Genomic DNA, 25745 nt, shown 5'->3' on the forward strand with positions numbered 1-25745 from the left:
TAATATATGAATTAATATTTTATTGAATAAAATTTCTCTGTTATCCAAAATAATTGTGTATGTATTTGGTACTTGAAGAATTATTAGAGCCATACGTATTAATTTTACATGTGATATGTAGAATAAAAACAATAAAATAATTTATAAAAAGTAGTTTTTTTCGAGAAAATTAATAAATTCTCAATAAATGTCAATAAAATACGAGATTTTTATTTGTTTCCCAGTATTATCGTTTATCTCATCACATGGATACCACATGATTTTCCGTATAATTTTATACAACAATATTAATGTAGAAAGGTTCCAACATATATAGAGTATTGATAAGACATTTCGACAGATTTAGAATTTAATGTACGATAGATTAAGGGATATGGAGTAGAAGTAAAAACGCTCCGAAATTTTGCCTTCAGTCGTTCTCGTTCACGCCGTCATATATAAGTTAGCAACGGGTGTTCGAATTAACGTTCGGGCCATGGGTAAATATAGAGGGGCCACCCAGCGTGCAACTAATGTAGCGCGTGGTGGGAAAGAGATTCCGCTCAAGTCGTTTCCCTCTTTTTGCCAGCGCAACGCGTATCCTCCTTTTTTCCTCTCTTCCCTCCCCCTTCTCCACCACGCAGACGATTTACTCTCTCTATCTTTCTTGCTTCTGCTCGCTCGCTCGCTTGCTTTTCCACGCCGCGCGCCGTGAAAATTTACGATCGCGCTTCTGGCGAGTGAAGAGGCAAAATGAAGCTTCCCCCGTTCGGGGATAATCGATCCGATGCTCTTCCATGATTCGTTTCTTTCCGTTGTTACATTTTCTACATTTCAGACAAGTGTCATACAATGTGTGACCATCAATTCGCTTATTTATAGAGAGATTAGTAAAATTATAAATAAAATGTGTAAATTTTATTATTCCTGTGATCTAAATCTTTTCACATATTTTACACACCTTTACGACAGCAAAGATGCATCGCCAGTGCAATGATCACTTACCTTGCACCCACAACTGATCCACCTTACTATTCACTTGCACGGACTTGAGGGCGACACAGAATGTGGCCAAAGCGAGGATTGCCACGAAGAGCACTTTTCCGGCATGCCTCTGTAGGAAGTAACCCAACTGACTTAGCTGATCTTGTAGTCGCGCCCTGATCCACACCACTGACCTTTGACCCTCCGCTTTCCCCTGAAACGGAAAAAAGATTGAAAATTTGTAATGTTGCATATAGAAAAATTGTAATGTACTCTTGTGTATTCTTATATAAAAATCATTATGTTCTCTCGGATATATCGATTAAATACTTGTCCAATTCGATCGATGATATATAAGCAAGAAATTCATGATATCTCTCTTCTAACGTCGATATAATTTCAGCCAGCAAAATCAGGAGCTTTAAATCTATATTTAAAAAACTGCAGATATCCATTATATCTCTTTCGAGATAAGATTCTTTATAAAGTCGTCTGATTTTAGTACTTATATCCCAGAATAATTCCGACAGCGTTACTCAGAATAAAAATAGATACAGCCGGTTTCCGGGAAAAATCAGTGAATGCACCCGTCACCAACGCAAGAGTGAGGACAAAACTGCATCGAAGATATTAAATTCGTAATGTTTATTTGTAGAGTGACAAGTGGCGAAAAAATAGAAAGGAGAAAAATATAGAAAAAACATAATAAAAAAAAAAAAGAGAAAGCAAAGGAGAGAGGACGGTGATAGAGGATAATGGTTCGAGCTTTTAGAGTCAGGCTTAAAATCAAAAGAGAGAGAAAGAAAAGAATAGAGAGAGAGAGAGAGAGAGAGAGAGAGCCGATATGAAGAGAGAAATGATCATACAACAAGCCGGAACCTTACAAAGGGATGAGGAGGGAGGAAGGGAAAGCCACGCTTGCAACATTGCGAGCGGCAATGCTGCCACACTACCTGGTGGCCGCTCTGACAATATGTACCATGGACCACCCGCAACAATGCCTATCTTTCAAGCTGGAAAGAGGGAGAAGATGTCTAATCCAGAAAGAAGAGGAAAGAGAGAAGTCGATTGTGTACATGGAAAGCTTCGTTAGTTCTTCCTCATCTCCTCCTCTCTCGTTCGGTAAATAAATAGGCAAACACTATCCGATCTGTGATAAATAATTTTGAAACATAATCCATTATATCTCACACGGCAAATATATAATTAATCGTATATACATTATAATTATTTTGTCTGAATCGTTATAGAATGTTTTTATTTTTATAAATAAAATTATAATTTAAAAAAATATGTAATACTCTTTGTCGGTCAAACTATAAAAAATCGCTTATTTACTCGTCATGTTTGTTTAACGCCACCTTTTACACACCGCGAGATACAGTTATCTCTTGAGAGAGGGGCGCGATATACGCGCGCGCTTGCACGGCTGACAGATGAAAATATGGATTACGCGGGGCCACGTATCTCGGGGCAGTAGCTACGTCGAGTATCGGATAGCAAGGTTTTCCAGCCAATTAACTCTCGTGGCGCGGGCCTGCGGCTGCACGGGCCCCGGGCCCCGGAGCCCGGGGGTAATTCTAGACGCGCGGACAATCCACGTCCGCCACATGGTGCGCCGCGAAGGGGCCCACCGCGCTACGCGCGCTCCGACGTTCTGTTTCCGCGTGACTTTTGCCCTCTAAGCTTTCCTCGGAAAGATATATAGTATATAATGTAACGCTTTAATCGTTATACGAGACCGATGTATCTCGTCATGTGTATTCCAAGCCGCGCCATTTTAGAGTTATGTTACTGAATCACGCAGCATATTTTTCAATAATTAATATAAGATTCTGTTAAATCTGTTAAAAATATAACATAATATTTTTTATATGTATATATAATATTATATGGTATATGTAAAATATAATTTGTACAGAAAATATATGATACTTAAAATAAAACGAGGAAATCGATATCTATGATAAGAGAAAAATTAAAACTTATTATTCCTTGAAAAATATTAAGTGAAAAATAACATTATTACTTTTGAATGCAGTTTTCAAGAAGTTGCAAATAATAGAGTCTTTAAAAATCATTTGGAAGAAAAAAATTTAGTCACAAATATTAGGAAAAAAAATTAAAGATAACATCTATATATATAAAATTGTAATATAAAGTTTAAAAAATTATTTTTATGCATTCAAGAATTAAATAAGATGAAGAAAAATATCTGATAACTTATTATTATTCTGTAATTAATATTAGAGAAATTAATAATAGAGAAGCAGCAATTTAGAATTTTATTTCAAGACAGCTATATAAATACATAAATATACATAAACAATCGCATTGTCACAAAAGGCGAAATCGATTCTGAAAATCATTCATTCGCAAATCTGCCAAATTCCATTTGAAAGGTTCATTCGCGAGTCTGCCAATGAAGGTCGCGCATTTTGAGACACCCTGTATACTACCGAGAGAGCGTACACCGGTATTTTCACCGACCGTTTCGAGAAAGAAACCGAAAGGACGAAGAAGAAGAAGAAGTAAAAGGAAGTCGAGACGCCACGAGTCGCTCTCGAGACGTCTATATAACGTCCACATACACACGTACACACGCACACGCGGCAGCACACGAGAGAGGGAAACGAGGTAGGAGGAAGAGGGGGACAAAGACGGTTCCCCCCTTTTTCCCGTAAGTGGTCTCTCGCACCGCGGGCCTTATGGGGTTTCTGCCGGCGGTTGGGCAGTATCTACATATTACAAGCTCGCGGCGCGGAGACCACCGTCGTTGACATAAGATCCTGTTATGCTGTCTGCTATCTCTCGGCGCAGCTCGTGTCGCGCCATAAAAAACATTAAAAGTACAAGTAACATAAATTCGTTAAGCGCGGCGGCGGCGATCGCCTCGCTTCTCTCGCGACTCGTCTCTCTCGCAAGTGTTTCCTCCTCGAAAGAGAGACGAGTCTGATGAGATCGACCACTCGAACCCTCATCCTCCTCTCTTTGTCGGGCGTCCCCACTTTCGTTACGATTCCTTTACACTTTATCATCCGCCAATTGTACTAATGTAATACAAACACATGTAACAAAAATATAATAGTAATACTCTTTAAAATCCCTTTACAATTGCCAATATTTTTTTTTTCATTTCTCGATGAAAATATCAATTTTTATTTTAATTGAAAGAGAAGAGAATTATTTGACATGTCTATCGAAAATTAACACGTTTTACGAAACGTCGCGGACTTGAGCAATGTTTTTTTAGTCGCATTGTGAGTTCCAGGATACTCGCTATGCGCGTGCACGTAATTCACGCGGTACGCTACGCACGCGGCTCGGCCGGATAAACGAAGAGGTTCTTGTGGTAGGTACGGTTCGAAAGTGTCGTAGCAAGAAACTTGATCCGGCCCTCTAATCGACCGAGGAATTCCATGGCAATGTCTATCCGAAAGGGAAACCCAAAGATTGGACTTGGTAACGAGCTCTCAAGACTGTTAACAATCGCGAATATTCCCTCCTCGCTTATATTTCGATCCTCGTTCGTGACTCCTATGATTATACATTATTTTTAAAATCGTCATGTAATTAGTCTTCGCTCTTCTCCCCGCAAAGCTATAAAGTTAATAAATTATTAAGAAAAGTTCCTAGCAAGTAATTGTAAATGTAAACTTTCGAAAAAAAATTCTAACTGAAAAGAAACTTGAAAGAAGTCCCACCTGGAGAACCAGTCTCCTCAATTTGTGGGATGAAGTTGTAAACTTTCTAAAGAAATAGTCAGTGTCTCGGAATACGGAACGAAAATCGTGACTTTTGAACGATCTTGTAACACAAAATTGACAGCATCGACAACTCTATTTAATATTTCGGGATTCCACAAATATATATATATGTATACACACGTAGACAGATACACGTGTGCACAACGGGAGCCGTAGATACAGAGGACAAGCGCGACGGACGGAAGATGAAAGGCGTCCGAACGTCGGGTCGTGTGGGCGTACATCCTTCAGCAAGGATGAAAGGGACGGGCCGACTCTTATAGGCGCATCGGTGCCTGGCGCACTCCTCGTCGATTGTCCTTTGCGGATCGGCAAAACCGATGAAATTTGAGGAAAAGCGTGACGGTCGGTATCTTTAGGATTTTTCACGCGTTAAGAATGCATAAAAGCTTCCCGTCGTTTTACAAAAATTGAAACCGCAGGAAAGCTCATAAAATCGATTACTCCACATTTGCACTCGGATCTGACCTCGGGTAATAAAACGTTACAACTCATTTTCTTCGCTTTTCCTCGCCTTTTCCCTCCGACAAATAAAAAAAGAAAAGTTTCACTCGAGACTCGATGACAGAATCCTAAATCATTCTACTGCACAAGACAAAAAACGTATCTATAAATATATAAATAAAACGGAGAAATTTTTAGTTCCTCGTTTATAAATAAGTTTCGCATATACACGTGTGTGTATGTACGTTTTTACGTAAAAGAAGAAAGACCGCATTCTCCCCGGTGCAAGGCGAACAGATGAACTTCTAGGAAAAATAGAATTAAACTCTGTTCTCATCTTCCTTTTCTGAGGAAAGAGAGACTTCGCTTGTCCCAGTTTCATGTGACTCATACTGTATACAGAGTACTTTAGAAATACCGCGTGTCTCCTCATCGTTATACAAATTCTACGATAAACTTTGAATTCGTTTTCTTTGAAACGAAAACTTAAAAAGAAACTATCATCTGTCACCAATTTGTAATTTCCGAAAAAAGAAAAAAAAATTTGCATTTTATTATATATACATTATTTATATTTTATTACGAACTCAGGTATAAATTACTCTCATAAAATATCTCATATTCAGGTAAAATATTTTAATTTCTATTAATATAGCGTATTATCAAGAAATCTAAAAAAAATTAATTTTGATTTACCCTCTCAGCAAAAACTGGCATTTTTAAAATTTTTTAATTTTAATTAAAATTTAAAGAAATTATATTTATATACATTGAATTTTTCGTCTTTAATTTCCCTTTGACGATGATGGTGCGGGAGAGATTCGGTGATTCTGGGACACCTTGTACGTGGACAAGTTTCCACGGGTCGCCTTCAAGGCGGTGCTCGCGCCGCGCGTCTCCACCCTCTCGTAGGTATTATTAGTGTTGGAAGTTTCTCTCTCGTACACGTAGTGTCGGCGCCCTTTAATCTCACACACGTACGCTCGCAAGCGCGAGCGCGCGTGCGTGAATGCCCGGTATTGTGGGCCGCACCGACGATGGCCGCTTTCAAAGCTGCCAGAAATTAAGACACAGATTACGGAATAGTGCGCCCGTACGCTATTTCGTGCCGCTGGAATTCAGCGTTTATCTTCGATCGTGATCTTTACGGAGCTATCGCCTCTCGAATCGACTAGTAGCGGTAGAGCGTGCGATATATGTATTTAAGACTCTCCCTTCGAAAGTATCATTAGAATCATCGAGTCTTCAAATCCTATTAATGACAATGACTCCTGGCACTATAATAACTCCTGTGGAGTTTTATTAAGAAATTTACATTTTACAAAAAAATTTATATTTTGTTTTTAAATAATTGCAAATTCAAAAATAAATTTTGTTTTTGTTAAAAAATCTTAGAAATGAGATTTAATAGAACTATTTCAGGAAACCGGTGATTTTTTACTAGCATCGAGCACGTTTGCGATTTTTTCAAGAAAAGTTTATATATTTATGATTAAAATAATCTATAATAATAATTTTGTAATAATAACAATTTAACGATAATTTCATAAGCGTAAACATACGCCTAGAGTAGCTCGCAATTTGCGAGCTTCAAGAAGCCGAAATAAATTACTTTGTTGAAAATTAAATAAAAGTCTAATCGAGCAAGTATTTTTCATACGAGCCTAATGACTCGTACTCGCAACAATGACGTCCTTTCTGCGTACGTACGCATACGTAGACGTCTGTGAACGCGAGATAGTGCAGCAGGTCGAGGCCAGTACACGTGACTGAATCGTCTCTGGTGAACATAAACAAATTGGAGTAAATGAACTCTGGCGCGCGCGCGTATGACGTGATGATGATAACGGATCCGCGTATTCTGTAAACATTTGGGGGAGGGGGCGCGTAAACACGCATACACACGCGGCGCAAGGCCAAGGTTGATCCGGCGCGATCGAGTTGCACATTCTCAATGAGAATAAATCAATTTCGATCAGCGCGTTCCGTTAAAAGCGAAACTGCATCGTCGCATCTTCCTGGTACACGAATCCAGAATTGACATCCGATATGCAAAACAATTCTTGTATCATGGAAAATTGAAAAATAGATTTATTTTAAATATCAATCACACACATTCTCTCTTAAATTCGCAAATAATTTTTGCACAGATAAAAACCAGTAGAAAGATTTAAAAATAATTTTTGTGCCTGATACACATTGGACAGGAAAATTTTTCATTTACGTGTAATAAAGTTTAAAAAAGATTGTTATTAAAGATTCAATTTAACAAAATAGAAATAATAAAATGATTTCGTTAAATTCATCGACTTTTCCTTCTTCATAAAATATTTCATCATATCGCATGTTTGGAAAAGTATCTTATCGAGCAAATTAAGTCGACTCACGGAAAAAGAGGTGTACGCGATAAAAATGGGGAAAGATAACGATAGTACTATTTTAAAAGAAACACATGCCACACATACATGTATCCTTCGATATTCCTCGACGAAACTAATTCATCACGTTCCATTATCATCCCGCACATAAATCCTCCCGAGATAGTCAGTCTCCCTTCTTTGTGGAGGGAGAAAAAAAAGAGAGAGAGAAGGAAACAGACCCCGTATGCATACGTCTCCGCGCACGCACTTACGCACACACACGCACGCTCGCCTTGTGGAGGCCGGGGCCACTGACTCACTGACTCATTCGGCATAAACGCGAAGCACGAAGAGGCTCATTCTCTTCTTCAGCCGAGAGCCGCCTCGTCGAGAAGAAAAGTGGAGCATCGACCTCGAATTTTAGTCTCTTTGTGCCGCTCGTCCCGACTGTCATCGCTTCTCAGCTTCACCGGTGATCGCGCTCTCGATTGTGCAATCGCGCGCGAGGAATCTCCGAAAATCCTTTCGTCCTGTCGTCGCGGGTCGTACGATAATTCGTGAGACAGTAAACGTACACCGTCAGTGTAAACGGGAGAAAAAGAATCCGAGTTTCTCAATAAGAACAAATTGAACAATTCTTGTATATAAAGATTTTCAATTTAAAAATAAAAAAATATTATTTAATTAATATAATTAAGATTTCTTAACCTTTGAATATCATATTAATTGTTAAAAAAATTGTTTACAATTTTTAATGTAAAAAATAAAAAATCACGTGCGTGAATATGTCAAATATTTATGATGATAAAAAAATCACTATAAATAAAGCACACATTTTAATAATTTTATAATAAAATATCATTGCTCTTATCACTGCGAAAAATTACGATTCGACAATGGCAAAGCCGCTTTTAATGAAGACGTAACCGATTTCAACGGAACGACCCGGTACATCCGCGATGTAGAAATCGCTCGTGCGGCCACCCAGCGCGATTATCGCGAGCAAAAAGTTCGCGAGGCCTGCTACTCCGCTTCGCCTCTTATTATAGGTGCGCGTTTCTCGGACCATCGGCCAGGATACGTCGAACGCAATTGAAAATAGCATCAACGCGGATTTAATGTAGCGTAATCGAAATTAAAGCTGACGGATATTAAATTAAAAGATTAAAAGCCTTCGTGTAAAAACAAATTAAAATAAGTAACAATCTCCCGAAATAAACGTATGGATATATGCGAAAGAATTATGTTATCTCGTCGTATTTAAAAATACGAGGCTATTGTAGAAGCAAAAAGAAAAAAGTATATTGTCTTTAATCGTTTAACTTGGTTGGAACAATGAATACTTTCTTGGCGGAAATATCAAAGCTTATAAATAAAAAGGATCAAGAGTGACAGCAAGATTAATCGAGAACACCGTTGGAAACTTTCGAAATCAATCGATGAAGGCAAAGAAATCGATTATATACGAGATCGTTCCGTATCGAAGAGAGCATTCTTGAAAAGTAATACCGATTCATATGTCACGCACATTTTCGTTCGACCGAGCGAATGACAAATACCGCAAGATTTTATTAGTTACAGAAGAGATGAAGTGCCAGGGATGGCGCGTTTGAGCTCCGCGCGGCAGGAAGTCGATCCTTCGATTTGAAACCTTTGAAAAAACGCCTCTCGGGACCACCCGCGTATGTGAAAATTCACAGCTAGTGTGCGTAGCCCCAGAGAAGCTGGCGTGCGTATGTGTCGCATTATTAATGCGTAACGCAGTGCGAGCTTCCTTATGCGTGCGTGAGGATATTTCGGAAATCGGCGTAATTATCATCATCAAAATCAATGACTTTGCTTTAAGCTCGGAAATTTTTAATTTTCAGAACAAGAGGGTATAATTTTCAACACGAGACAATTTTTAATCGAGAATCTTTCCCCCTAATCAATTCTATATCGCTCATCTTTCAATTAAAAGTCTCGAAATTAAAATTCCAATTTTAATCTAAATTTCATAGAAAGCTCTTATTTTCGATTTCTGTATTTTCTTACATAAAATCATGCATTTTCTCGACGAGTAACGGATCGTTTTGTACAAGTTACCTTGTACAAGTTGTAAAATGAAACGATTCAAGATCGAGGTGCGATGGGCAGGGGAGGAAGTGGTTTCGCAAAGTATGATTTCGCCGCAGCCGGCACAACCAGATTGCGGCGGCATCATCGGTAATACCGCTTTTCGAGGGGCCCTTCGCCGACGATAAGGGTCGGGAGCCGCTAACCGCCGTTAAAACCCATTCCTCGATCGTCAAAGTGCGCCTCGTTAATCGGCGATCGGAGATAACGCGACGCGCTGCCGGTAGGAAATAATAGCGCCGTTATCGGTGAACGGCCAATATAATTTGCATCGAATTCATGCTTATCTCCACGTATATCCCCGGAGAACCGAATCCCGCTCACAAGAACGTGTGCGACGCCCTATTATCTACATCTAGTTGTGCGCGCCCCGCTATAAAAGAATAGACCGCACGTAACGAGCCTCGTTCCACGGACGCGGCGAACCGCTAAATTAGTTAACCGTCTTAATTAGTCGTCCCGGTATCTACACGGAAGAACGTAACATTAACGTAGTATTTCATGCGTAAACGTCAGGATAATTTCACGCGATATGTACACTTTTTCCACGCCACATGTGGCGGAATTAACTTGATGTGTTGATATTGATTTTTTTTTTATTTTTAAAAGAAATAAGAATTTTATATGAAATTGTATAGAATTCTTATGCGTGAGATATCAAAAAATTATCAAATAATTTGATTTAAATACCTGCGCAAAAAAGATATCAACAAATGACATGCGTTTAATCTTTTTTTTTTCGTTTCTTTTTCAAAATTTTCAGACAATTTTTGGTGAAACTAAAAAATTGATTTCTAAGTCTGCAATCTACAGATTATGATATATCATACATTCTTAAAATCGAAAGGATTTCAAACAAATAATTGATCACACTTATGCATTAATACTACGACAAATATGTATGTAGAAAAGATTAATTTCACAAACACATAATCTATCTATTATGTTTATATAATCCCTTTTATCGTTTTCTTTTTGACCATGAAAGGATCCTGCCATTCTTGCATTTAAATACGATTGAAAAGAATCTCCAAATGTCAAAATTCAAAAACGTCGGAAACTTAAAAGCACCTCTCGCTCCAATTTTCTAAGAAAAATAAAGCGCGTAATTTTTTTCTTTCGTATATATTTTTGGCTTTTTCCCAACTTATATAATTCTTTAATACTGCAATTACTTTTATTTTCTAATAGATTTTAATACTAAAGTTTAGAACGCTATAATAGCACACTTTAAATAGTTAATAATTTAATTAGAAACTGAAAAAAGAAATTGAGGAAGATAATTTATCATCGAAAATTATTACTTGTAATAAAGTTTTCGTTCGGCAAAAATGGAACAAGACGTCGATGGATCGAGAAGGAATTATAAACGATGGAATTAGCGAGCGCTCACCTTTTCGAGTTGATCCAACGCTATCGCGGCGTCCGTCCAGCTGGGCCTAACGTAGAGATCCGACTCGTGCCGGATCCTGGCGTTTTCCGCCGCCTTGGCGTCCTTCTCATCCTCCGCGCCATTCTGCCGCGGGCCCTGCGATCCAGAAGGGCGTTCCGCTAGGATCCCTGTGGATACGGGGCCGGACACGGAAACCATGATCTGTCATGCATTCGCCCGCACGCCACGCGCGGTTACGATTTTATGAACTCGTTCACCTTCGCCCCCTTCCTTCCTCTCCTTTTATCCGTCTATCTTCCTCGCTCTCTCACCGACCGACCGATCGATCGACCGGATCTTCAATTTTTCATCGATCTCTCGTTGCACGGCTCGCTAGAGGTCCTCTGACAACCCTCGAGGTAATAAATAACTTTGCGTTGACGTTTTAATATCGGTTCTTTTTTTTGTTTTTTTCAAGGGGGACGAACGATCTGGTTCCAGATCGAGGCGCGGTGTTCCTTTCGGAGCTGTCTCTCCTTTTTTTCTCTCTCAACGTGTCGCGAACTCGAGCGTGGGACCGAAACGACCCGCGGGACGCTCACCCTCGCACTCACTGGCCGGAGAAATCGTAACACCTTTCGGGAGCACTTGTTCACCAACACTGTCCGCGGGTTCGTACGATAACCACGTGACCCCGCGTCTCGCTCGAAATTCGCGCACGAGGATAGAGCGCCGCGATGCGCATGCGCGCGCGTCCTACCGATATATGTATCGTACTGCGCCGAGATCGGTTTTTAGGTTACCCGCGATAAACACTCGTCTCTCTCTCTCTCTCTCTTTCTCTCACCGACGAAGAGCAACGCGAGGGAAACGTATCGCGCGACGCGACGGTGTTTATTTTTTTCCCGCGTACGAATCGTCACGCGCGGTAAAACGCCGGACAGCCGCGGGGCCCGTGACGGGCCCGGCTCGTTGTCACACTGTCACACAACCGAACGTTATCGTCGTCGTCGTCGTCGTCGTCGTCGTCGTCGTCGCTGCTCGAACGCGCTCGCAGAGTGCGACGGGCCCTCTGCGCGGGCCCCTGATGCGTCCTGATGATGCGTACTCGTGCGTAATGGTGCGACGACGGGCGCCGGCGTCCACACGACCGCCACTTAGAGCAGTCTAAGTCGGTACTAAGCGAAACGCGCTGCCACATTTCTTTCGTGGCCTGCCCTGCCTGCCGCGCCGGCCATAGTTGACGGCCTCCCCTCCCCTTCCCACGATCGGTCTGCGCAAACATTCAGGCTCGTACGCGGCCCACGGGCCCCGTGCGTTCCAGATTTCTCACCTGCATCCGCGCGTTAATTTTAATCGATAAGAGAAAATGTTAATATATATATTGACAGATACTCGGAAAAATGTTATTAATTATAAGTTGCTAATGTATTTTTAGTAGTATATAAATGTTATTGTATTAATATGTTAAAAATGCTCTACAAGTATGCTATATAATTATAAAGAATCCTCACATTGTATTAGTATACTTTATATACTATATTATAAAATATTTATAGCATCTCTCTCACGAAAATAAAGAGGAGGAAATGGAAAATCATATCGACATTTGTATTAATGGATGATCTGAATTTCAAAACTGAAAAATTCTACGTACACCTCGTCGATCACGTTCGATCGATCGATCGATCAAGGCTCGGCGAGGACGAAGATCCACCCGCGGATCGATGCGTTACTGCGCGCGGAGATGACGTCGAGGCCGAGCGGAGCCGAGATGGACCGAAGCGTCGGAGGCTCGGAGACGATTGGCGGAGGCGTTTGGCGTTCCGCGTTGCTAGGATACCCGGGGACTAGCGAGGGGAGCCGACTCTAAGACCACACACGCGTTCCTATTTTTCCTCGGAGCAAAAACATTACCCACACACCGAGACGCGCTGATGTACGCACGCACGCACGCACACATATGACGGTACACACAGCTGCGGATCGGCACAACGCACAGTGCTGGCTAGACGGACGAAATCTCTGGATGTTTTTTCCGAAAATTGTATCCAAAAATTTATTTAAATACACGCGTAATCACTGATTAAGAGGAAATCGCGATATGATATTATTATGTAATCTCGCAAATAGCAATATTTTGACAAGTCGATTGTTAATAAAATGATAAATTTTCTTGTCTCTGAAAATCAATATTCTTCCAATATTTTTTTAAGTATCGCAATATGTATATGCGTGGAATAATGTCTAGGTATTTCGAAGATAGATCAATTTAAAGTTCACAAGAAAAACCTTTAGAAAACCTCGCGTTAAATCTTTCTCGCTTTACGTAATTTCTAATTTTATCGCAATGAAAGACGAGTAGAGATAAAATGATTTTACAAAGATAGTTAAAATAACATTTCACTTACAGTTTGACATCTGATCTCAATTTACTTACAGCAGCTATATAAAAATACATAAAAAAAAATTGGAAAATTTTCAAGCGATTCACATACGTGAATCGTTTGAGATTATATTCGATCATAACTGGAAAATGAACCATTCGAGATTACATTCGGTCATAACAGGAAGAATAAAGATAATAAAAAGTACATTAAGATTCAAAAACGGAAGGATGTTAGTACGAGTCGGTCAATAAAGAATCTCTCGTCAATATATTCTATTGAATTAAATTTTTTAAAACAAGTTATTATCATACTTGATCCGTGAAATCATTTAAACATCACAGTGTGTGAATGTGTGTATACGCGATGCCGGTATTTTCTTCTCTGTCTTTCCGCATCCTTCGGCGCTTTCATGTTGCTTCGGTCTCTGTTTATGCACGTGGCGTGCATTTGTGTTTGTTTATGTGCATGTTCATTTACAGAAAAGATTATCAGGGCGCCGTCGAAGATTCGTATTTGTATTCATAACACATATTCGGCGCTAAATGTGATCATTTGATTCGAGTAACATCGTACTCGAATAACATTAATTTCCACGAGATAAAAAGTTTCGAATTAGAAAATCTCTTCTAATAATAATAATAAGTATAATGTGAGGCTTCAAAAACGCTAGTTTTATTATCTTAAAAACGTTACTGATCGTAATTGAAAAAGTTCAATATTAAATTGTTTATTTTTAATTAAATCGAGAAAAATTTATAACAAATGTAATTTCTAAGAGCATAATAAATAAAATATTCTCGCGTTTAACGAAGAATATAGTTAATTATTATTATGTTCGTTTAGAATTCGCTTAAATAAAATAATTTAAATTAATAATTGATTTTTCAAAAAATCGCGCGAGATAAATTGTGACATACAAATAGATGCAATTCGTGAAAAACGAAAATATAATTCGTTTATTTTGAATGGTTTATTTAGAATACGAGAAGAAAACCTTTTCATTTCTATCGCAACAATTTTTTTCTCTCAACCATCTCATCTCTCGTACGTTGCCAAACTATAACTGTAAATCACTTAGGGCCATAACCGAGTTAAACTCTGTCTTTTCAACGGAGCGTTGCATTGATGCACATTTGCACTCGGTATTTTCCCCGTTGAGAATACAACATGTAAATGCGTGGGAGTGAAGGCCGGTCATTTCCGGCGGAGGAGCTCTCTTCCTCGCTCTCTGTTGCGCTCTCCCTCTCTCTCTCTCTTTCTCTCTTTCGACATGATTAACATATTAAATTGTCGTCGTAATATCTGCATAACGATACGACTTCATCAAGCATAACACTACTCCAAATTTGCATATATAATGTAACATGCAATTTAAAAAATCTTCCTATATTACGTTATTATATAATGTTATTTTAAAATATTTAAAACCTCGAGTGTAACTTTAAAACTGCAGCTTTTCAAGAGATTTTTATTTGTGTCAATATATATATATATATATATTTTTTTTATATATATTTATATATATTATATATATTTATATATATTTATATATTTATTTATATATATTTATATATATTTTTTGTGTAGATATAACACATTGCATGTATAATAATTTCTCTTTTTCATCATAATAGAAAAAAGACAACTATTATAGATATTGATTAAAAAAATGATTTGACGTATGCGATATAATATCCTTCGAGAGATGTTATTCAAGCGCGGCCGTTGTTTCTAATAAAAAAAAAATGAAAAAGAAATATTAGATGCTCTCCATTTGCTTGGTAAGAAGAGAGAAGAGAGAAGCAGAACGAAGAAAAAGGACGAAGGGAAAAGAAAGGCGGATCTTTGCGTATTGTGTCCTCTTTGACGAATGCACCCCGCAGTCGCCCCGTCGATCGGCGATAAGGCGAACGCGCGCGCTGAGGAACCGTTAATAATTTTTACGACACTCTTAACTCGCCACCCGGTATTAAGCGGTCCTCCGTAGGAGACGGGCTTTGATCTTCGCCGACGCCGGTGTATCGGCTTAATGAGTGCGGGAGCGAGATAGCGGCTGAATCGGTGAACGGGCGCGCCTGTGGAACAGCCTGCGGTTTCTCGTCGATTCACGGACGCATGTCGCGTCGCATAATTCCAGGCGCGTCCTCCTCGAAGGAGGATAATCTCCCAGAGAATAATCTCGCGGTTGATAATCGACGATCGTTCGAGAGAGGACACGAAAGGCCACTGTTGCGATTCCAATTTCGAGAACGATATGCTTTCAATATATGGACCGTATCGCGCGAATAATCTGTACATGACAGCTCGTATCGACTTAAATGCTTTCGCAATTTTTCTGTGCGTTTCGAGAGTTAAGACGGGATATATATTTACACACAAATGCACGGTCGATATAACAAGATTAAATGTCGCTTTCAATTACACAGTTTAATTCAAGCGTACTTAAAAATCTCGCGTTCTCTAAATTGCTCTTAATAATTAGGATCACATAATTTTATTTTAATCTCAATATCGTATGCGTGTAATAATCGACTTTTGTTAATCGGAGAAAACCTCACGACTAACTCAAATATATAAAATTTACCAACTGTAGTTATTTAAATATTAACTTAATATTTCATTGAGATTTGAAAGATTTTTAAAAAGGATATCAAAAGTATACGTTTTTTCCTAGACCTCAATTAAAGCTATCCGCAATTTAATCTTTAGACTTATTCGCATATTATCTCTCTATTGGATAAAAATAAAGAAGGAGAAGGGAAAGATAGAGCGAGAGAGAAAAAGGCAGAGAACGAGAGAGAAAGAGAGGGAAAAGGAAAGAGTTGGAGAGGAAGATATCCGACTTACTAATTGCAGCGACGTCGGTGGTCCGAAGGCACACCGCGGGCCATAATGAAAAGCAATATGGTCAGGATACATGGTACGGATCCGCTTGAACTCATCTCGGTGACTATCCCGAATTAAAATCGTAAATTCAGCTCGAAGGATTTGTAGCGGCGCCGCGCTCGGCCTTAAACTGCGACGCGCGTCATGGTTGAAACTCTGGAAAATAATTATAATTTTTTAGAGCAACGCGAGAAAAAGGAAACGAAATATCTGAGGTATATAAGAGAATATATGAGTTGTGCTTGTTTAGATAATTCATCTTTTTTACACATAAATTTTGAATCTGTGGAATATGTGACAAGTTAAAAGAAATACACTTCTTGCTCTGATAAATGTAAGTGTCTTTGAGAGACAAAAATTATAATAAAATTACATACACTTATAATAAAATTATTCGATAAATATTGTGATAATCTACAAAATGCAATGAACTATAACAATAAAACTATACGCTGTTATTAATGATAGAATCCTAGAATAATAAGACATGATCGAGAGGATTAGAACCCATGGCCCACGTTTCATAGATGAAGACATTCTCTTTCTCATTCTAGGTAGATTGAGACCTCAAGGGCACTCTGTAGGATACCTAGTTACGATTCGTTCGATTTCGGGGGCTGTTAAACGGCCATAAAAACCCGGAGTAAGCCGCAAACGTGGGCTAAAATGGTGATCTACGAATTTAATGAGACGAATCGTCACAGGGGCAGGACCTCGCTATTGTGTATTGTGAGCACGCTGCTGTGAGAGAGAAATCCAAAAAGTCAGTAAATTTCCTGGACGCTGCGAGCCCGCAGGAAGGGAGGGGAGAATTATACCTGGTCGTTCGTAGGACGTACGACTCGGGCTCTACGTACGCTCTGTTTGCGTAGGACGGGGACCACCCAGGTCGGGCCGACGCCTCTGTCCGCGTGGCGGAATCCTTCGCTTCGTCGAGCGGAGCGGAGGCGACGTATACGTAAGGCAGGGGCGGATCGACCATGAAATTCGGACGGCTTTTGAGAATCGTATCGGATTATGACGTCAGAAGCGAAAAATCCTGTCAATTCTTTTCCCGCGCCACACATGTAGGGGTGTACGTAATACGGAGACAAATTAATTCTTATAGCGTACCCTCGATACATGTATCTCATAGATATTGACAAAATATACCAATAGATATATTTCTTATACAGGGTGTCACTCGTACACCCCTTTTAAAATGAAAATAAATGGCTTTTGTCAAAAATCGCGAACAATTTTTAAGTAAATCGGGTACACTCTATCAAATGGTGATATTTTCAACTTTTGATTCCGACCGGAAATACGCCATCCGGATCGGAAGTTGAATTTTTTTAGGGGAACATGGTACTTTTTATTACAGATTCGAATCGTACGTGAAAAAATAAGAAACTTTTGTATCAAACGTTTTTTCTGAAAGTACCTCTGTCAATCTTAAAATTGACCTTGAAAGTAACTGTGATGAACTTTCAATAATTAATATTTCTATTATTATTACAAAAATCGTTACATGGAATAGGATTTCTTTATTTAATTTACTGCGCTCTACCTCCTCACAAATGCGTGAGCTCATGCTCAGGGACACCCTGTATATATTATGTTCAATAAGAATCAGATTGCGTATTAACGAAAAACTTAGAAATAAAATAGGAAATAATTTACGAATAAAACATGAGCCCAAAATAAAAAAATACTATAATTATCTCCCAAAGATTTCTATACATCGTATTACGTGCATTTTACGATCTAGAAATATTTTTCATTGCATTATTGAATCTTTTCTTAAATTCATATTGATTGATTTTTCCCTATATTAAGATCTGTTCGTCTCTAATGCACGATAATGAAATTTTTAACCTGACTCAGGTCGCTATTTTTCATCCCATTGTATCCTAATGACAAAGTCATGATTTCTTATGACGATTCTTAAATGATTTCAGTGATGGATACATCTGCATTGTATAACGAGGAAATCTTTAGGAAATTAGCGTGTCAAACGTAACAGACCACCACTTACTGTCTATTTAGTTCGATACGACCCATTGTGGATACAATGTCTGCCTCTATTCAGTTCCAGTATTATAAGGAAAATAAGTTTGCGATAATTTTAGATGTGCTCAAGTTCTTCTTTATTTCACTCGCATATTTAAATGTTGTTTCTATTCTAATTTCCTTTTTCTTTTATTTCTTGGATTTTGAAAATTCCACATGTCACAATAATAACATCAATATTATTATTATTATTTTATTAGCGGTGATATTTTTTAATTGCTATTGTTTATTAAATTATGTTGACATAATAAATTGAAGTTTAAATGTTTTAACTCGATCATGCCTGTCTCGTTTATCAATAAATAGTGAAAATAATTTTTTTAAAAAGAAAATTTTAATAGAATTAGAACAGGCGCGATATGTGGCATCAATTAAAAATTAGGGCATCATTTCTCTAAAAAGAGTAGATTACATTATGAACGAAAGATACGAACAAGAGTCTACATTCTCGTGGGACATTTGAGATAATTACAAGCATATTTTTAAAATCATTTTTTATATTTATAAATACCAGTCTTGAAAGAATTAAAAAATGAAGGAAAAGTCATCTCTGTTTGATAAAATATCTTTAATAAATTACTTGTTATTCTCGCCCCATCTCAAATGATATTTTAATTATTGTATAATATATATAATTTTTTAATTATATATAGTTCTCTCTGGCTGCAAGCTATAAAAAAGTGTTCCCAGAAAACATTGAGTGACTATTTTAGAATGCAAAACTTTTTGAAAAGTGTTCCGGATTTAGAAATATATTGTTAACGATTTAGAAAATTTTCATTTTATCAGTCGATTTTGAAATTGATTAGGCACGTATTTAAATATTCTCTAGATACAACTTTCGAAAATGTACCTAAGTGCCATAACCGTTAAATAACGCAATGTGCGGCGGTTAAGCGGGATACTCACACGCACATGCAGTGCGTGCGTACATCACGGCGGCGTACGCGTAACTCACATGGTCCTATGCTTAATATCAAAACAGTGTTAGTGACTGACCACCCACGGCGAAACCGAGGGACCACCTAATGAGACGCGCTATTATAAGGGGCCCGTCTCCACTTCGCACTTTGCTTCAACTGCCGTCCTCCTTTAACCTTTTAACACGGCAGACACCCCCTGCCTGCTTCTAACGGAGTTCGTTCGAGGACACTAGAATGTCTTATTGTGTCTTATTGTTCTCTTTACTCCGAGGGATTCTAGAGAAATCATAGAATATATATTATATTTTGAATATGATATATCGAATTAAATCAAATAAATCCCGACCTATTCATTTAATCAAACCGGTTATATTGCATTGATTTATACAATGCATAAACTTTGTCGAATTATTTGGAAAATCCTTAAATTACACGAAAGATGCAAAGAAAAATACATTCGATTAATTAGAACCATTTTCGCTGAAAAGTTGCACTCGTAAAATAAATAAAAAAATGCCTCGATTGGAACTTTCAAAAATCTGTAATGCTACGATATAAAATAAATATGTCATTTCATAAAAAAATTGAAGAAAATTATAATTGTGATTTTAAAATAATTTTGAATAGATTTTCACACGCAAAGTCAAATATAGTCTACCAAGTTTATTTTATGAGACATCTTAAAATAAAGAATAACTTTCTGGTAAAAACATTGCAACTCCATTATAATAAAAGAGATAATTAATGGTTGAACGAAACACACTGTATATTCGACAATTTTCTAATGGAAAAATTGTGTGTGTGCCAAGTACTATTTATAAAACTTCTCTCAAGCATCGCTGTGGATAGGAATACACTCAACGCTTTGTATCCCCTCGCGAGAGGATGAGATCGAGATGAAGATTTGTAAAATCCGGTCGAGAGCGAGACGATATCGCGGAGCTCGCTTAACGGCCAGCCCGCGTGCAAATCAACGTTTACACGTGCGTCATTAGAAATCAATAAGCACGCTCACGACACGCAAGATCGCCGCGTATGTGCGTACGAGCGGACGCACACTGCGCGCGAGCGCGCATACGCGGGACGAGTCTCTCTCTCTATCTCTCCTCTAAGCCTCGTATTTCGTGATCGTGTGGACCACCCAGCTAGTCCATCGCGGAAGTACGCACGCACGATTTGCACAAGCACGTATATACGCGTGCGGCACTAACGGGATATACGGGGTGTTTCGCAAACGCTGACGCGAGTCTAATTCAATTTTCCACAAAATTGTTTTTTTTTTTTTACAAAAATCGTTAAATATATACTCGCGTTTAAATGTATATGAAAATGTGAATGTCTCGCGAAAATTTTGCGGTATATAACGTGTTTATGTATTGTTTATTTTATTGTCGTTCATGTGACGAGACTCGAGCGGGACGCTTTGTATTATCTTTCGAAATATATTTTATTATTCTTTAAAGTTAACTTTACTATACTTGACCCATTCTCGACTTTAGTGATCCGCTAGATCTGAGACACCCTATACAAAGTTTAAATGCGTCGTTTCCCGAAGAGATTACAACGATTGCGTCTTTTACCTCTTAATTCTCCGATTTTTGTCCTTTACGACTGTCATTAAAAATGTCGTTCTTTTAGCTTCAATTTTTCAGCCCCTAATTACAAGCCTTCCGTTCTCGACTCCTCGGCGCCCATTATTACGTACGTTTATCGATAATACCTGGCCCAATTACGATGACGATTTTCACATTTGGAGGGTCGTCGTCGCGTCAAGGTGGAACACTCGTTATTTTCCCGAAGACGGTTATGATCGATTCACACGGTAATCGAGATCGATTTTTTCCCACTGTTGTCTCGCGCGGGGGGAAAAATAGTCGATCTATATTTTTCTGTCTTTTCTTCCTGCCTTTCTCTTTTCCTTTCCTCAGGGGACGAAGGAGAGTCCTCTCGACACGGATTTCGCCTCCGGGGGAAGAAAAGGGGGGAGAGGAAGGGGGTTGATGGCGGCAACGACGGGGCCCCGCTTAATGTCGTCTCCGGGGTGGTTACGCGCGTTTGCGTGCACAGCAGCGTCATTATACGCGAAATAACATGTTGCACTCGTTCGCTGCATACGCGCTTGTGAGCGAGGTAAATTAATAATTGGAACGTTTTGGACGGACTGTCGGCACGGCTCACGGATGGTACAATCTCCGCGTGGAAAACGAATTCGATTGCGTCGGTTCCTCTGACTTTTCATACAAAGAGTGCAGCTGCAACAATAGAATAAGTAAAAGTTGACTAAAGCTGATATAATTTTGTAATATTTGGATCAACTTTATTTCCTAGAGAAAAATGAGAAGGGAAATGAAAGTTATTTTATCCGTACAATTGTTTTAATAAATTTTATCAAAGAGATTTAATTTTTTCTTAATTTTACTATTTGTAGAGGACAAACATAACAATGTCAATTTTTTTGTCTGTATGAAAATTATAAATTATTTTGTAATTAATATCTCGTGTGTGAAAAAAATCTCGATCGCATTATCGGGAGATGTCAATTTAGAAAAATAGCATTCGATAAAAACGCAAGTTACAGAAAGTTGTAGAATATTTAAAAGGCAAATTTATCACTTGTGTTTATCGCGATCGTTGCGCGGGCAAAGTGTCGGGTAGAATTGGGCGACTTTGTGACCTTTTTTACGATTTCCGCCGATTATGTGGGCGCAAAGGAATCGCGTAGAAATGAGCGAATTAGGCAAATTTGCAAAAGTACAGGGCGACAAGGCACGATATAGAGATGAGGCATTTTGGTATTTTTCGGTGTAATTCTAATTTATTTAATCATTTATCGATAGTAAAGCTTCCTAATGCAAAATCGTATATGCATTTTGGTTAAAGATTAAGTTACAAAAAACAGATGTAAATCTCTTTGATTATTGATACGAGATTTACCGAAGAAATAAAATAAGAATTCTAATAAAATAAGAAGTCTAAGAATTCTCTCAAAAGTTGAGAGTAAAATTATATTCGAGCAGATACAATCGATTAAATCAATTCTATTTGCTATAAGACTAACCATAAGTTATCTACATCTACATTGGCTACCGGAACTCTTAACCGATCCATCTACGGACGTTTATCAGTGCTCGAAAGATCGAAAGATTGCAACTTCCGGTGCTGAACACCATCGTACATTCCTTATCCCCTCGGGTAATCGCCATTATCTTTGTTGACTCAGCGAGTTTCAGGATATCTGGTGATCGATCTTGTCAGAATATCTGATCCGACTGACTCATCGATCTATCTTTTTGGGCCCTGTGCGAATATTAATGGAAACAACGTTTGTCATCTTATGACAAACCAGAAATAGAAGATTAAAAAATAGAAATACCGCCAATCATTCTACATTCGAATTATTTCTCTTTCTAAATCTTCGTTTAAATTAAAAAAAGCAAACTCTATTCTTTTAAAACATAAATATACGTAATTTTCAATTGGTCAATTTAATCACATTACAAGAGTTTTCTGCTGCGTAAAAAAAGAAGTAAAAATACATATATGCGCTCACATGATTATGCGATTAATATCGAAAATCTAAGACTCGCATAAATAATTTTAAGCTGATCCAGGTCAAACAAACGAATACGAACGATCAGCGAATCTCAATTAAAAGTCGTTATATTTAATTGAATCGATATATTTAATTTTACAAAAAATTATATATATGAATAAAAATCATTTTTATAAAAGAATTTAAAAAGGAATAATTATAACTTTACGCTTGTTTGCTGATACTCGTTTGTATTCGTTTGCTTGGTCTCTGGACTCGGCTCTTTACGCACTTATATACGTCGTAAACGAGCACCAAGGAGTATTGCGCGTATTGTATCATCGACTTTATATCATCCTGTGTAAATTCTCCTCGCTTTCCGCACACGTCGCTGCCAACTCGTTTGCACACTGACTTATCGTGACAGTTTGAAGCCGCGTGTCCAAACGAGCATGATTTATCAGCGCGACACGTACTATTCACTTAAGAGAGATTTTACAGATGATGGAAAATATTCGATTCAACTTTTCAGTGTTTTCGAAAAAATTGATCGAGTATCACCGTCTGATGATGCTGTACTCACTTTTCGCAAATTTTCCGATCTAAATACAATCTGTCATCGTTAAATATAAACAGATTTGTATTGAGATTATAATTGTTCTCTCAAAAATATTATTCTTCTATTCTAAAATAATATTCTAAAATACTTCTTTTGATAAAGAGAGAGTTGAATTATTTCTAACTTTTAAAGATTTGTAAAACATATTTTATGTGTGATAGAATACAATACATGTTTGATAAATTTGCGAGAAATTTTCTAAAGCTTCAGTGTACATCTCTAGTGGATTCTCTTACAGATAAGAAATATAAATTAAAATATAATTTCAACGAGAATAATATATTATAAGATTATTTTAATTTGCTAATAATAAAATGATGATATAAAAGGTTCATTATTCTTTCTATGTGTATATATATGTATATTCTTGAAATTAGATTATATTTTTATATGATGAGATATTTACATCAGGTATAGTTTGTATGTACATAAAAATATTTTTAGATAACATTAATATATTCTTCAAACAAGTTTTGTGTTTATTTTAATTCATTGTCAAATGTTTGTCTAGATAGAAAAATATATTAATGTGATTATCTCTTGATTAATAAAACTTTGCATAAATTCGTTTTTAATTTCTTTGACAAATATACGATACAATTGCCACATTGATTCAATAAATAACTATTTGTGAATAACTATAATAACTAATATTTTATAAATATTATTTTATAACTATAATAACTAATATTCTTTCACAAATATACATATAATAATTTTTCCTCTTGTTCTCCCTCTCCCTTCAAGTAAAATATCTCGTAATTTTCTGACAGTTTCAAATGCTGTTTCGTGCATTATCAAATTAATCACTAAATAATAAATAAAATCAATTTCTGTTGAATTCCATCTGAAGAAGAGCGTTTTCTACCCTGATTATAATAATTGAAAGGCACAAAGACTCGGGGCTCTGTGCGAATCGCTAATAGATTTCAATTCGGATGGTATCTGCGAAATAGAAAGCAAGCGGACGAACCGGTGAACGAACCAGAGCGATGGACGGACAGACAAACAGATGGACGGACGGACGTGTATGTCGCATTCCGTGTTTATTATTTTGTCGGTGGGTGGTCCAGAGAAGTCCGGAGTGCCGTCTTGGTGGCCGATAGCATCTCTGGTGTGCACGCACTGTTGAACGCAGTCATCTTGCGTAAGGAAGTAGTCGACTTCTCTCTCCATCTCTCTCCCTCTCACCCCTCCATTCCCTCCTTTTCTTTTGCTCTTTCTTTCTCTTTCCATCTAGCGGTATATCGTCTCTGCTACCCTTCTCTGCTTTTCTCTTTCTCTCTCTGTCTCTCGCGCCGAAGCTTTGGGCTGCACAATCCTCGCCTTTCTTTCTTTCGTGGAAAAAGGAGCGAGAAAAGAAGAATGAGGAGAAAAAAGATCGAATATTGCTATGTTATTCCTCGCAAGTAGTATTGCATACAAGACATGGGCAAGATATTTGAGAGAGAGAGAGAGAGAGTCCTCTATCGCTCTGTACTGATATCTAAAAGAGATCTCTCTCTTTCTCTTTCTGTCTCTTATAGAATAATTCATTTTATGATAAAAACTTAGTACAAAAAATATCGTAATAACAAAAAATAAATAGAATAAATATAATCTCTTTCATCTTGCAATTATTGCAAATTATGTTTTTTAAATTTTTTATATTTTTATTAAATGAATTTGATATTAATATATAAGAAGTAAAATTATAATAAATTTTGAATATTTACTATAAAAAATATATAAACATAAGTATAATATATGAAATATATTAAAAATTAAAAATTTTATTCGAATTATATTAACAATAAGTATAATATATGATATATTACGTATACGGGATATGAAAAACGTTAAATTAATTTTATTGCAAATTTTTTAAATAAAATATATAAAAAAGTTATTATTTTATTTTAGTTACATATTAATGAAACAATTTAAAAATATTTAAAAATACATGACTTACTATGTTACATGTCTAATTTGATAAATTACTAGTTTACATAAATATTAATTCATATAAATCAAGTTTATATAATATCAATTTATATAAATATTAATTTATTTTATAACTTACAATTAGTAGTATATCTAAAAATGTTTTTATATATTTGTACAAACTATACCTAATAGAAGTACTATCGTATTCATTGTATCAAAATACATTCTAAAATTTACGTTAATAAACGAATCATTCTTTATCGAGATGATTCATTTCCGCAGATAAATGGAAATGTGATAAGAAGAGAGAACATTTTTATTAAACATCCGAACTTTACTGGATAAAAAACATGATATTTATGAATGAACGATAAAGACACAATCTAATTATATCAT

The 25745-nt window shown here is 37.3% G+C and overlaps 1 protein-coding gene across 7 annotated transcripts in view; it reads right to left on the reverse strand.

Moving 5' to 3' along the window:
- Positions 1 to 25745, reverse strand: part of Ptc (protein patched) — a 56677-nt gene that overhangs the window by 25403 nt on the left and 5529 nt on the right. For 4 of the 7 annotated variants that reach the window (XM_083099346.1, XM_083099347.1, XM_083099350.1 and 1 more), the window contains 2 exons: positions 16259 to 16453; positions 985 to 1177 (listed from right to left, as the gene is read on the reverse strand). In XM_083099346.1, the coding sequence (XP_082955472.1) occupies positions 985 to 1177; positions 16259 to 16453 (388 nt within the window). Of the gene's footprint in view, positions 1 to 984; positions 1178 to 11042; positions 12326 to 16258; positions 16454 to 20992; positions 21525 to 25745 lie in introns of those variants that run through there. The other 3 variants (XM_083099351.1, XM_083099349.1, XM_083099352.1) reach the window with 2 other exon arrangements.

This window comes from Camponotus vicinus, unplaced genomic scaffold (assembly GCF_025532165.1).
Source record: "Camponotus vicinus isolate PSW18456_S1 unplaced genomic scaffold, iyCamVici1.0 SCAF_5, whole genome shotgun sequence".
NCBI lineage: Eukaryota > Metazoa > Arthropoda > Insecta > Hymenoptera > Formicidae > Camponotus > Camponotus vicinus.